This window comes from Pteropus medius, unplaced genomic scaffold, assembly GCF_902729225.1.
Source record: "Pteropus medius unplaced genomic scaffold, Ma_sr-lr_union100, whole genome shotgun sequence".
Classification (NCBI taxonomy): Eukaryota; Metazoa; Chordata; class Mammalia; order Chiroptera; family Pteropodidae; genus Pteropus; species Pteropus medius.
The window spans coordinates 1,489,690-1,504,683 of NW_024346771.1; the positions used below are offsets into that span (position 1 = coordinate 1,489,690).

Here is a 14,994-nt window from a genome sequence, read left to right on the forward strand (position 1 = left end):
ATCAGCCTAGGCTCTGGAATAAAATCTCCTAATGCTAAATCCCAGTTCTACCGCTTAAATATTGTATGAGTAAACTATGGTAGAGTTTCTAACTTTGAAGCTTTCTGTAAATTAATGAGAACTTTTATGAAAGGCTGTTAGCCAGCATCTGGCTGGTAGTACACCTTCAATATATGTCAACTTTTATCATTATTTAGCTTTAAAGTATCACCTATTAAAATGCAGATACCCCTAGGGAGGTTTATGTTGTTACCAGTTAACATTTCAGGGGAGATTCTCACCACTTAAATGTCAGTTAAGATGTAGTGAGCAGCAAGGGATCCAGGATTGAAACCTGGGAGAAGCAGGAAACTAGGCCAAAGGAGAGAAATAGCTTTGACATTTTGCCCAGAGCAACAGTGATTCTTCTACTTGGAAAAGCACCCAATTGTTGTAGCTACCCAAGCGCAAACCCTCCCTGTTGCAGAAACACAATCTAATTGCCAAATCCAGATCATAGAATCCATGGCCCTGAGGACCTTTGGGGCTGCCCCTTTCTCTATCAAATGTTTCACCTCAGAAGGCTCTCTATATAGACTTTCAATGGTAAGAGATATTAAACTGCAGAGCTGCTACATTAGCTCTTTGTTTTCTGGCCCGCCAGAGAGTGTAATCAGATTTTAAACACTGATGTGTGTGGAGATGTGCACACCCTAGAGAGGCTGCTTACACGAGTGCCTGCTGTTAACCCCTTTGGAAAAAACCACCCTTTTCTACAAAGCAGTTGTGTGTCCCTTCACACTCTGAGTAGAGATTTCCATTTGTAGAGTCATCCATCATCTCTATCAAAGAGTCATTTGTAGATTTCAACACCAATTTCTGCTCCCCCATCCCCACCCCACCAGCAAGGAGAGAAGAGGAAATGATATTTTGGAGACTTTCAGTTAAGCTGTTGTATACAAAATGGATGAGTTATTAATTTTTTCTCCCCAGAGTACCCAAGAGAGGCTGATTCTGACACAAACCCATATAAGAGAGACTCTATCCCACTTCCTGCTGAGTCAGGGAGGGGTACATCCTGGGGCATACACACGCATTCACACAGCCAATTTGCAGTGCAGAATGAAGCACTGACCTGTCAGGCTGGCGGCCTCGGCAGACAGGAAGGCACTCCAAGACAGGAGGAAAAACAAGCCTGTTTCCAGCATAGGGAACTCACGCAGTTTGGTAAATTTGGTCAAGTGATGAAGACATGTTAAGGGAAACAACAAGTTGCTTTTACAGCTAAATCTCCTCCTTGGATGAGAAAATCAGATCTGGCTGTGACAGTTTTAGAGTAAGAGAACTGATTTTCAGACCTGACTGGGGAACTGTAACTCTCATGAGAATACTTTGAAGGCCAGCATGAGTTCTATGCCTCGCTGGGGGCGGAATGCCTTGGTAAAAATACAAATCTGTGTTCAGATAAAAAAAGGTGCTTTGCTAAGAGGATAAAATCAGCTTACTGTGGATACAAAAACCTCTTGAATTTGGCCTTAGGCCTTGGGGTGTGCCCCTCAGGAGACTGTAGCAAATCTAGGGAAACAAAGCAATGGAGAGTGTGGGTGGATGAGATGCTGCAAGTGCGTCAGTACCAAAGGAGGCCACTGCTCCCTGGGGAGTGCTAGTCTGTGGACACCTTGAACACTCTTCTCTCTTGGGGATGGAAATAAGATCAGGATGAGCATTTATGTTCAGCGACAAGGAAGCTGCCAGTGCCTTCTTGGTATAAACTGGATGGAGGAAAACGTATTATTTCTAGGTCAGGCAAGAAGCCCTTTGGCAGGCAATGGTTCATTTTGGCCAGGATGACACTTGGTCAATATCCTACAAACTGCAAATAGAGCACAGTCATAGTGATCCAAGTCATGCAGAGAATGGGTTAAGGAGAGATGATTAGGAGTATGTATTCAATGGGAGAGAGTTACAGTGCAATTGTGTTCACAGGCTAAAAAAACATTGACAATTAAGATGAAATGTTGCATTTTTATGTTTCTAGAAAAAAAAAAACTTAATATTCCACACTGAGAAGTGTTTAGCGGCAGGGCAGGGAAGAAAAAACCTGACCCTTGGGGTGGACAATCCATGTCCAAGTCTTGGCTCTGCAAGACACTGTGTGATTTCTGAGCAATATGTTAACCTCTCTGAGCCTCATTTCTATCCTATGTGAACTGTTGAGGAGAATAATACCTACTCACACAAATATGGAGAATGAAATGAGATGAAGTATATTAACAGTGTTTTGTAACATATTAGAAAACACAAAATGCCAGGAAGAGGCAAAATAATGTCATATTTGGGAGTGTGGCCTCTGGAAGCCAACTTTACCTGGGTTCAAATTTACTATATTTGAACATGTCCCTTGGCCACTCTATGCCTTGGTTTCTCTGCATGAAAATGGGGATAATAATTCAACCTACCTCCTAAGTATATAAAGCAGTTACTATATGTTAAGATATCAGAAGAGTACCTGGTATGCAACAAGGTCTATGTAAGTTTCTATTAGTGTAATTTAAGTTAATTTGTTTTGTAAAACATCTTTCCTGGAAATAGATTCAGTAAGGATATGGAAGTAGTTCTTTATCTGGAGGAAAACATGGGCTGCCCTTTGGACTTTTTTTGGCATCTCCTCTCAGAGGACAGGCTTTGTTTCTAGTGAGATTTATTCCTTCGAATTCCCTCTACTAGTTTGGTGTAGAGAAGGCTTAGGCCAATTTGAATAACAGGATGTCAAGTGGGCATAGGGCAGACTTTTATTTTGACCTCCTCCAGAAAGTAGTTCAGTTCTAGGTCAAGCCCCTAGCTTGTCCAGAGTCCAGGAGCCTAAACCTTGAGGAGCCTTTGCCTCATTATGGACGAGGTATGGAGATTATAACAATGGAGGAAATAATCGTGCACCTGTCTCCTGCGCAGGCTGAGTTTGTAAGAGTCCTTCCCTTATAAACCCATTTACTTATGTGTCCATACATTCCCTTCACATCAGGCAGAGAAGAGTTCCAACTTCAGCTCTTCCACCCAGTGCAGCCTCTGGATCCAAAAAGCCTGGGTTTAGATTCTGGCCCTGACATATTCTAGCTATGTGGCCTTAGACAAGTTGTTTAACCTTTATGTGTCAGCTTTTTCAGCTGTAAACTTGGGAAGAGAACAGTATCTCCCTCCCCGTTCTCTCATAAGAACTACCTGAGATAATCCATTCAAAATACTAAAAACAATGGCTAGCACATGGTAGTGTTTTCAACAAATGTTAGATAATATCGTGTTTATTATTATTGATATGTGACCCAGAGTGAGCTACTTAACCTCCTTCAGTCCCAGTTTCCTGTGTAAAGTGAGCCTAATAATGGTTGATTCAAATGAGGAAATGAGGAAATACATACATACATACATACATACATATATATATACATATGGCATGTGCCATGCATATATGTGCATGCATATATATATATATGTATACATATATATGTATATATGTATACATATATGTGCATGCATATATGTATGTGTATACATGTATATATATATACATGTATATATATATATATATATATATATATATATATATATATGCATGCACATATATGCATGGCACATGCCAGGGTGCATGCATATATATATGCATGCACCCTGGCATGTGCCATGTGCTGCATGTGCTGACATTCACTAAATGTTGTCATCATTACTATTACTCTACACATGTGACTTTCGTCATAATTCCACTTAATAATTGAAAGGCAATAGGGAGTAATGATCAGCAATATGGTCTGTGTCTTGGTTTTACTCTCTGAATTTGAATCTTGGCTCCATTTACTAGCTGCATGACCTTGGGCAATAGCTTACCCTTTCTAAGCTTCATTGTACAATAAAAATAGTGTCATTGTGATATGATTATTGTGAGGGTCAAACAAAGTATCATGTGTAAAACAAATATAAGGGTCCTGACATATCATAAGTACTGGGTAGATTATTAATTATAATTTTTGTTAGAAATCAGCACTATCTTTTCTGACTTACTTTATCTCTATCAATGGAGTTGACATTCTCCAGGATTTCCAGGACACAACTTTGGAGTGAACTTAAATTCTCTCCCCTTTTTTTATCCTGTATAAGCAACCAACCACTAAGTTCTAGAGATTATTTAAAACAATGTTCTCTTTCCTGATGTTTCCCTCATGGTTTATTATCATGCTTTCTCTTGATTCTAATCTTCTTCCTCTGATTCATCCTACAAACCAATTCCTCATTTATGTTTTAAAAGCAAGACTTTGAGTATGTCACTAACCTGAGCAAAAGCTCCTTTGAGTAACACTCAAAGATACTCCACAAGCTCCCTCCACCCCATTTGTGTCCCTTCATTTTCCATTGCTCTCACCAGTCCAAACCCTTTGGTCCTCTCAGGTATATCTGCTATGTGCCATCTCTGTCCCATCCCCACTTCTTAATGAATGCTGGTCTTCTCTTGAATCACTTATCCTATAGCCTTTGCCTATATTCTACCTATCTTTTAGGCCAAGCCCAAGTCCAACTCTGCATATAAATACTGCTTTTCAAATTATTTTTCAGAATTATAAGATTGGCCAAGAATCTATTGGACTATTCCAGACAGTGTCCTCATGCTCATTTCAATTATTATAGTCCTAATAATTTGGCTATGGCTTTGGAACTCACTTTCAATGAAGCTATTATGTAAAGCTTGTCTTTCCAAGCTTGTCACTAGTTGAAGGCAGGGTCTATGTTTTATTCATATTGTGATGTCTTAGAAACCCTTAGGAGAACCTAAACTTTTAGCAGCTCCTCAGTGAATTGCTGGGCCAGTCTGAAAAAAAGACCCCAACACTTTCTTTTTCTTTGCATGGTGTCCAGGCCCCTCTTGCACCTTTCTTCCTTCACTTTTCCTCAAGGTCTTTAGTTTTTCGTCTTGTGCCCTTCCTCTTCTCTGTGGCCTTCATTAAACTCTCCCACTAGACAGTGGCCTTCTGGCTTCCTCCTTAACTCCGACTTATTTTTGCACTATCCAGCTGCTCTAAGTGAGCATCCCACCAGATCTGCTGAATTTCTTGGATCAAACCACTAAGAACTCTGCCTATTTTCCCACCTCTGAAAAGGAATTAAGTGACACAATTGCCCATCATTTCTGTCTTGCTTGCATGTTCCCTTATATGAAATAGTTATGGATGCTTGTTTAAATTCACAGTGATTTTTGGCAGGCCAACACTGTGAGCTAGTGATTGATACAAGTTTGAAAAAGGGACAGAGAATACTTAGTTTATCACTTTCAGTCAATCCTATCTTGCTCTTAACCTTGAATCTTCAGTTCTTTCCCTTGATACTAATAGAGCCAACCCTGATGTCCCCTGCTCACCTATTTTTAAGACAGTTGATATCCGAGGATCAGACAATATCATTAGTGTTAAAACTGACCTTGGACAAGAAAAGAGCATGGGACACTCTGCCACTGGTACCAACCTATGACTTGCAGATGACTCAGATGGCCTCAGTGGCTCTGTGTCATACTTGAACCAGACTATCTAGCCATTTTCAGACCTTGAAGTTGTCCATTTTCAGAAACATTTCAAAGACATTGACAGCTCTCAAAAGTTCCCAGCTTTCCACACACAGACAAAGGATATTAGTGCTGTGACAACAGCATATGCAGATCCCATTGCAAATGAGCCAGCGAAGATCCCCAGGAAATTCCCCACAGACTGGAAGAATGCTGCAGCATCAAATGCATTTGGATTCTCCTTGGGACTGTAAATGGATATAGAACTGAAAAGAGAAGAGGGTGAAAGTTAGTTAGAGACTCTCATCTTATAGCCCAAATAGTAGAAGTCAGAATTTAGCACCCACTTTTGGGAAGGTCACCTTCTTTTATAAGGTTAGGTGCCAGTTTGAAAAATTCCAGGGAAACAGATGAGGACAGGGAGAGGTGGAGAAAGCAAAAAGCTTTCGCCTTCCTTATAGCCCCACCTCATAGTATCTATATATTGTTGCCAGTCAATAAACATTTTTATATTGGAAGGGTCATAAAGAATATTGTTCCCGAGCAAACTAGGCATTAAAACATGGTAGATGTATAAGGAATTTGCTGAGGAGATAGATAACTGTGAATTATTTAGTGGCTATATGTCTTCAGTGCTGTTATATATTCACAAATGTTCCTGATAAACAGTGCACTTTTATGGCCTGTGCTCAAATGGGTGATACAAATCACAGCGTGTACAAAATATTCTGCTGTGATCTTGTCATAAACCACAAAGCATTCCTCCTCTCCAGTGTAACCCTTCAGAAACAGAGCTCAGACAAGAGCATCACAGGATTAACCCCTGGGGAGAGACAAAACCCTCATTTTCCCACCGAAACAAATGGCAGCAGCTGCCTGAGGTCATCTTTTATACTCCATTTTAGTGGCTGCCAGCAGATTTATTTCCATAGAGAAAAATCAATCCACCAATAGGCAGTCTGTTCACTAAAATATTTTTGAGGATGTCATATTTGCTTTATTTTTTTTTTAACCGGGACCTCACATTCCAGAGTGTTAATGTGAAGGACAGGTATGTCCTATTTTAGGAAATATGAACTCCATATTGTAGCATTAAAATGAACAGATGTGCTAGAACCAGTAGTTTGGGGAGCTTGAAGTAACATTTCAGATTTTTTTTGTAGTTTTAATTTTGATAAAAATTCTTTAAAACTAATTATAAAAAAAAAATCAAGTTTCTCAGTGGATTCTCAAAGAGAACTTGTAGCAGTGTAGAGAGCAAAAAGTACACTAGACTCAATGATTTGAGATTAGATTGGATTTTACAGAGATGTAACTGACTCTTTAATGGCTTGGATGATTACAGCATGTAAACTCTCTGACCTTTTTGTTGTCTGGAGACTAATTAAGAGAGAATGGGGGAATAGATTCCAATCCTTCTACAGGAAGATGCATAGCATAAAAATGGCAGTTTTAAATGTTCCTAGTTTTTCCCTAGATGTTTTTAAATCTGCAAAGTAGGCCAAACATTTCTGCTTTGATCATGTAATTGGATAAGGAAGATAAATGTGGATCTTGAATGGAGTCCTGAAATTTATGCGAGAAAAGGATTGTCTTTGAAGTGTTTTTCTTTTTGTAAAGTGTTGTGTTTTGCAGGAAAAAAAAGAAAAAGAAAATTTATATTTGGGTCCTTTGTATCTGACAGTCCTAGGAAAGGGTGTTAAACTTTATGGCCATTATGAAACTTGGTGCCCAAGGCTGCAAAGCTAGATGTGTGAGTTGACATTCACCAGCATATTTTTTCATTCCAATGAGGAAACAACAGTGATAAGAAAATGCTGCATTTGCATTCCACCTTTCAAATAAAAGTTTTTGCATAGTAACCCAGTTTATTGAATAATTCTGTTAATGCCTGAGGACGCTCACAGCAGATCTGATCCCTAGAATAGGTGGGTCTTCGCCCTCATCTCTACCTCCCCAGAAGCATTTTTTTCTGTCCTTGTGCTTCTGGAGCTCGGAGTATCCCCATCACATCATTTGACTATACCCTGTATCATTACTTACATAATGTTTTTCTTTAAATCAACTCATTTTTATTCAAATACAAGAAGTTTTATTAAAGAGTATGTATGAAATCATAGGTTTAATATGCTAATTACATATTTCTCGTTAATAAATATACGATTATATAATTATTAAATTTGAAAAAAAAGTTCACCTGTGTGTCACCTAAAATCATTTGGGTTTCTCCACTGGTTCACAGTCTGCATTTCGGGAGATGTTGTTCTCTTCTTGGACTCTGAACCCCATCCAACAGGGTACAGCCAACCTATATACCTTCCTTGTGATATCTGACTTAACTGAAGGAGGAAACTTAATTCTCGACCTATAGAGACTTGTCCATTGAATTGTTAGCCCTAAAGCTCCTTAAGAGGTATGTACTGGATGACTGCTATGTGCCAGGTGCTGCAGGGCATTGGGGGTGGGCAGCAAAGGGCATAGAGAAGTGAAGCAGAATTTGAGTCAGAATTTTATTGAACATATACAAGGCCTATCTAGGCAGAATAGTTTAATAGATGACAACTAGCTCTGGTTGTGGTGCCGAGTGTGATTTTGTGAGAGATACACAACTTTTAATGGTGCAAATGAGGAAAGGGTCACTATTTTAGATTAGAGGAGATGACATTTGAGCAAGGAAGCAAGTCAACAGACAGTGATGGGGAGAAGGTATTCCAGGCAGTGTAATGAGTGTAAGGAAAGATAAGAAGGCAGGTGAGTTGAGGGCACCTCAAAGCAGAACTATATAGTTATAGCTAAAACCTGGGGAGTATATATGTAGTCACCTGTGTTGGGGAAAGGTGGGCAGGTGTTATCACTCAGAGCTTTAAATTCTACATTAAGAATGTATAAAAGCTCTATTTAATTTGGTTATGCCTTATTATAACTTTATTTGATCCTATAGCACCTCTGTCAGGTAAACAAGGCAGGCATTATTATCCCTCCTTTTCCTTCTTTTTTCTTTTTTTATGGAATTAAAAAAAAATTAAAGATCAGAGAAATGAGATAATACAGTTATTTAAGTTCAAAATGTAGTTTATTATTTCTGCCTTTAAAAAAATGGTCTTGTAGGGAGGAAAACATGAACACACATCAGGATAGTTGAGTGAATGTCACATTGACTATAAGGGCAATAGGAGTTCAGGTAGCAGAACCTTTAATTTCGTGCCTGGATAGAATGTGGACAGCACATTTCCTGTGTGCAGGGAGAGAGCAAAGTACGCTGTACAGGGCAACATTCCTCTCAACCATTTGACCAGCAGGCGAGACTCAGAGCTACTCGTGGAAACCTTCTTTCACGTCTGGCTTCTACTCCCAGAACTTAAGCTTTGCTGGGCCTCGCTTGGGTCCTGTTCCTCCTAGTATGCTTAGGACACAGCCTGGTGCCTGGCCTGTAGCAGCCTGTATAAAGGGTGATGGAATGAAGGTAAGACAACTAGAAAGTAGAAAAGAGAGAAGAAAAAAGTACAGAAAGGAAAGAGACTTGCTTGTAAAAGCTAGTTGTTTCTTAAAATGAATCATCACCTATTAGATTTTTTATTAAGCATTGACTATATGTAGTCATATTGTGGGTACTTTTAGGGTCTAACTTTAGCGACACTTGTGAATCTTAAACTTGAGCCTCAGAGGTCTGATCCTTATTGGCTATATAGCCTTGGGCAAATTACTTCATCACACACAGACTAAGTTTCAAAGTTTATAAAATAGAGATAATAATAGTATTTATTCTCCAGAAATGTGTAAGGATATGAGATATATTTAAAACCTATACAATTATCTTGTGAATTGTACGGCCATTCGCTGAATGTTGATTATGTGCTCAAAAAATAAACACTCAGTGAATGCTATCATCATCATCATCATCATCATCATCATCATCATCATCATCATCATCATTGTGCTAAGAACTTCCAGAGAGCAGAGTGTTGTGCCTGAATTAGGCCTTAGTTCTAACCATAGGCAGATGGGGTATGGCTCCCCTCCTGACATACCACACTCCAGGTTACTACAGAGGAACTAGTCACTTTTGTGTGGGAACAGAAGGGTCTCCAGGGAGGAAATGGCTCTATAAGTGAGACTAAAAAGTTGTTATGTTTACATGGAGTTCTTGGCTCCACGGACTAAAGAGGGAAGTCAGGCCCTCAACGGCCTAGGCAGGGATCTGCCCGAGGACAAGAACAAGTCAGGAGTCTGAGCTTAAGGTGCATCTCCCCAAGTTAAAGGGGCCAATCTGCAGGCAAAACCCTTTGGTTTCTGATGAGCAGTGAGGCAAAGAAAGCAGGAACCTTATGGCCCAAGGCGGTTGCATTTCTCCTGACTCCCCATATCTCAGAAGGTGGTTCTCTTGGATCTAACACCTGGCAAAGGAGGTATCTCCCTGGGCTCTGATTTTCAGCTGCAGCACTAAGCCTCCACTTTGTGGAGCAACAGCTGTAGAGGATTGTCCAAAACAACAAAAGTTTTGGATAGTATGTGTAGAGTTTTCCACCTTCAACCCAAGAAGGGAAGGAGTATCATGTTTCAGCAGTTTCAGCCCTTTGGGCTTAAAAAGGAAACATCTCCTACCCTGACTGAGGGAGATGCTGGAACTATTAGTAGATACAAATACTAGAGAGGAGGAAAAGAGGAAGCAGAGTTTCTGCTACTTTGTGTGGTACTTGTTCTTTGCGACTCCACTCTGAAGAGTTCAAGCTGGTTAAGAAGGATCTACAATCTCAAGTTTCTGGGAAAGAATATTTTAGTTGGATGGCACTAATATCCTTAAAAATGACATGACCAGAAATAGTGCTATTTAAATATTCATCTCATAAATTGGAAGCAAGTCCAGTTATTGATTCATTCTATTCAGGAACAGATTATTCAGCAAAAACTGGTTTGATAATTGTATATTGTATCCATTCTCAGAAATAAATGTGTGTAGCATCTTTTATTCAAAAAATTTGAAATGGATGAAATATTATAAATTCCTTTGATGAGAGCAACACAAATAAGGATCCCGATACTCACTGTATCATTTAAGCTACACAGATAGAATCACAACTCCCATGTTTCTCAACAACCCATCTTTTTATCTTTATGATGTTCCTGCCGGGAACATGCCTGGCAGCTTAGGTAGCATTAGGAGTATAGAATCTGAATCTGAATCTGAGATCTGAGTGCAAATCTCAGCTATGCCACATACTGGCTGTGTGACCTTGAGCAAATTACTTAAACCATATGCACCTCAACTTCCTATAAAACAAGGATGATAATAATAGTATCTATTATATAAGGTTGCCATGAGAATTCAATAAATTAATGTTTATAAAGCATCTAAAATGGTACCTGGCAAACAGTAAGAACTAGATAAGCGTTTCTTAAGAAAATCATCCTACTTCAAATAACCCATTCCTCCTCTTCCTCCTCTTTCTTTTGAACTGAGAGCTTGGTTTAGATCTAAAAGAAGTATTTCAGACTGGATGTCCAAACAGCACTTCAACCAAAACAGACCTGAAATATCATCACCTGATCTTTCACACTCTGACTGATTGTCCCTGGTCTAGGATCTCTGGGTATATAGAATCATTTGATCTTACAAATTGTTTTGTATAAAATGATGTGTGGCACATATGCTCAATAAATGCTATTGAAGAAGAAGAAGAAGGAGAAGGAGAAGTAAGAAAAAGAAGAGGAAGAAGAAAAGAAGGTATGGCAATTATGCTGAGAATGAAAATGAGATAATATTTGGAAAGTATTGTATTCTCTAAATGGTACCATCGTCACCTCTGCCAATCCCCTCCTTCCTATTCTGGACCCCACAGAGTCATCACTCTTCTGATTTTTACAATTTTTCTCAAGATCACCTAGTTTTCAACACCGTCCACTCCTGTTGTTCTTCACTGCTACTGCTAAAATATTTCCCACAATTGTTCACAGAAACTACCCAACTTCAAGATCCTTGGAAGTTGTTGTTTCCTAAGGACACTCTCCTATAACTGGCCCTCCCGACCCCCACAGTCCACCATCTTGGGTGCTGGATTGGGACAACCTGCTTCTCTATTCCCAGTCCAGTCTCACTTCTTTTGTTAACAGGACATCAGTGTCACTTGAAACTTTTGAAAGAAAATTATTAAGCAAATATGCAAACACATTGTGTACCTTTCATCATTTCTATAAATTTAATCATTAAAGAAAAAAATTAGAAAATGATTGCTATAGCCAAAGAGGACTACAAAATGCAAAAGGATTGCTCATTTTCTCTAACAAATCTTTAATCCCTAAAAAAACTTTTCTAACTGCTGGCACCAGTTTATTAAAGAATTCTTGATTAGTTGGGATATATTTTTCCGATTGCTGATTCCAACTGTGCTATATCGAATCCTTCTTTGCGCTGGGTATGTAGTTCCATTACTGATGTCTCGGTCAAATGTCATTATTCAGTTCTTTTCATTTATTCCAACTTAATGCTGTCCAGCTTAGAATCTAAATCTTCAAAGCAGGATTCTTCTTCTCCCTGCAGAATATTCTAGAGAAGCAGGCTGGATGACTCGGAAGGGAGGAAAGGCAGGGGAGATGTCTCTCTACCTCCTTTTTGGGTGCCAGCAACCCCAGGTGTTGGAGGCCTGGAGGAGGGATGGGGAGCCAAACTCTCGGCCTTATGAGGCCAACTGTTTGTTCATGGTGGTCAGGGGTCCCTGGACTCACTCTTGCTCCTGAATAATTTCTCTCTTGGGGGCCTCTGTTGACATCGTGGCACTTCCAATTTTGCTGAGAATCCCTTCACAGGGTCACTCAATCTTATATCTGCCCTGCCAGCTATACACATTCACAGCCTTTTTCTATGGCTTGGGTCAGGGGTCACTTGGGCAGCTCAGTGGCTCTCACATCTCTTTTGACCTACAATCTCTTTTATTTGGGGTACCCCTTAGCACCTCCCATGGGTCATGGAGCACTGCAAAGGATGGGCTCACCTTGCCACCTCCCCAAACACACCAAACCAAGGAACCTTCAGGTCCTGTTGACACAGCAGGCTCCTGCTGACTCCTTTCAGACATCTCTAGGTCAGTCCCTGTGTTTTTGTGTACTCCCCCCAGGAGCCACTTCCCAGAACTCCCTTCCCTTGCTTTGTTTGAGAGGGCCTCAGTTTCTCTGCAGTTTCCTCCACTGAGGAACGAGTTCGCAAGTTCTCTTCTTTCAAGCAGCCCCAGTCCATTTGTATGATTCCAGTGGGGTCCATTCCACTTGACTTAGGAGAGAGGAAGCACCCTTACCTCAAATATTGCACTCTCTCCAAGGATGACCCCCTTTCTTCTCCACCTCTCTCAAATACTGATTTGAGGAAAGGGAGATGGGGTGGAGATTGAAGGAAATGAGGCTAACTCTACTGCCCATTAAACCAGTGGGAGGTGCGTGGTCCTAACTGCTGGGGAGCCCTGCTGCTCTTTTTAGTATAGAGCCATTTAGAAACTTTTGTTTTCAGCTCTGCTTCCTAAACCTATTTTGGAAAACAGAAAAAGGCTCACAGGATGACACATTTTGTGACCTTTATGCCTGGGTGCTTCCAATTTCTTTTCTCCCCATCAAATGTTGATTTTGTTATTCTCCTCCTAAGGACACATTTTAAATATATAAAAAAAAAAATTAGAGAAACATAATATAGAGGGCTGATAAAAATTTGTAAAAGCTGCTCTGTTTGGTTGGCCCCAGGTATAACAGGAAGAAACAAAGTAGAAGAAAAACTAATTGCAGTGCTATTTTCTGTTTAAAAATTGTTATTCCTAAAAAAAAGTAGATCTTTATCTATTATTTATTTTATAATAACTATACCAACCTGTGCTTTCTCAAGAAGTTGCTTAATTATGAATTAGAAATTGATTTTTATGGGGCCAAAACCCGTGTGTACACATTGGAATTCATTCTGGCATCTGCCTGCCCATTATTCTGGCTTATGTTCTGCCAAAGGCCAATGAAATTCTGTCAAGAGAACCTGCTGTAAAACATAATGACTTCAGGAGTTGGGGGCATTCCAGGCACCCTGGGAGATTAGAAGAGCTGCCTCTTAATAATAAGAGGTTCTGGCCAGAAGTTCACTGAGCTTGAGTTAGAATCAGAGGGTTTCACCTTCCCAAGGGCCAACAACTCTGCAGGGAGGAGAGCTGTGATTGGGGAAGCACATTAATTAACTCTTTGAGCTTCCGGAGGACCATTTAGTTAGCGACTGCTCCATAAGAATCCAAATTCATACCAAAGAGTGATCTTTCAAATCTTTGACAAATATCATTTTATCATTCTGATGTCTGCACAAAAAGATGAGAAGAATTCTGTGGGAAGTCTGAGTTAGTGTATCATGATTGTCCCCAGAATAATATAACCTCAGACTGAATTAACTGATTCATTCCATTAAGAAATATTGACTGAGCCCCTGCTATGTGCCGACATTGTCCTAGGCACTAAAGATGTAGCAGGTAATGCAACAAAGCTCATGGTCCTTACATTCCAGTGGAGAAGATATCTAAGCAAATAATATATTATTTAATGACAGAGACTTGAAAAGAAAAACAAAGCAGCATAGAGGGATGGCATAGAGGGTGATGGAGTGCTACTTTAGGAAAGGCTTCTCTGAAAAAAGAATATTTGAATCCTGAATGAAAGGAAGTGGGGAGAGCTTTCTATTCTCTGAAGTCAAGCTCCCTCTGTGAGTCTGAGCAGCCACAAGGAGGCAGTGTGGCTGGAGGGAAACAAGTGAGGGGAGAGTAGTGGGAGATAGGACTGGAGATGGTGCTTGGGCCAGGTCTTGTGGAAGCTTTCAGGCCATTTTTAGGACTTAGGATTGTCTTCCACGGGTGAATGGGCAGTCCCTGGAGGATTTTTGGTAGGAGTGGGCTGTGGTGCAGAATATCCCAAGTGAAGGCTATATCAATGACAGTCAGAGGAAGCTGTACAGAAGACAGAATTTTCCCATCGTAGATCTCAACACCTGAAACAGGCCAGACTTCTCTCTGGATGCCACCACCTAAATGAGATTTGACAGACCATGGCAGACCACAGACAGAAGAAAGAATAGGGTGGTGAGGAGGAAGATGGAAGGAAGCAGGAGAGCTCAAAGGATAGATGAATTTAGCAGAAACAGCTGAAGTGAGCATTTGAAAGGTGATAATGCAGAGGAAGAGCTGGCCTCATTCTGTGTGTTTCCATAAGGCAAGATAAATTCCCAAAATAAAACATCATAGGGAGAAAAATTTCAGCTTTATATTCTATTTCAAACTTTCCTGATTCTTAGATCTGGTGGAAAAGGAAATGGGCTCTATAAAAGGGTAGTGAGTTTTCTGTTGCTAGAGATACTTAAACATGGAATAAAAGAGTTGCTTGCCATGGTGCTATGGAGAAAATTCATGCACTAGATAGTTGGATAATGTGGCCTCAAGGAATCTCTTGCCCTAACTCACTATGTATTTTCT

At 40.1% G+C, this 14,994-nt stretch overlaps 1 protein-coding gene across 3 annotated transcripts in view; it reads right to left on the minus strand.

The window, feature by feature from the left end:
- SLC9A9 (solute carrier family 9 member A9) overlaps nt 1–14,994 on the minus strand; it is a 505,685-nt gene that overhangs the window by 264,943 nt on the left and 225,748 nt on the right. For all 3 annotated transcript variants that reach the window (XM_039876498.1, XM_039876497.1, XM_039876499.1), the window contains 2 exons: nt 5,649–5,787; nt 1,115–1,220 (listed from right to left, as the gene is read on the minus strand). In XM_039876498.1, coding sequence (XP_039732432.1) covers nt 1,115–1,220; nt 5,649–5,787 — 245 coding nt within the window. The remainder of the gene's footprint in view (nt 1–1,114; nt 1,221–5,648; nt 5,788–14,994) is intronic.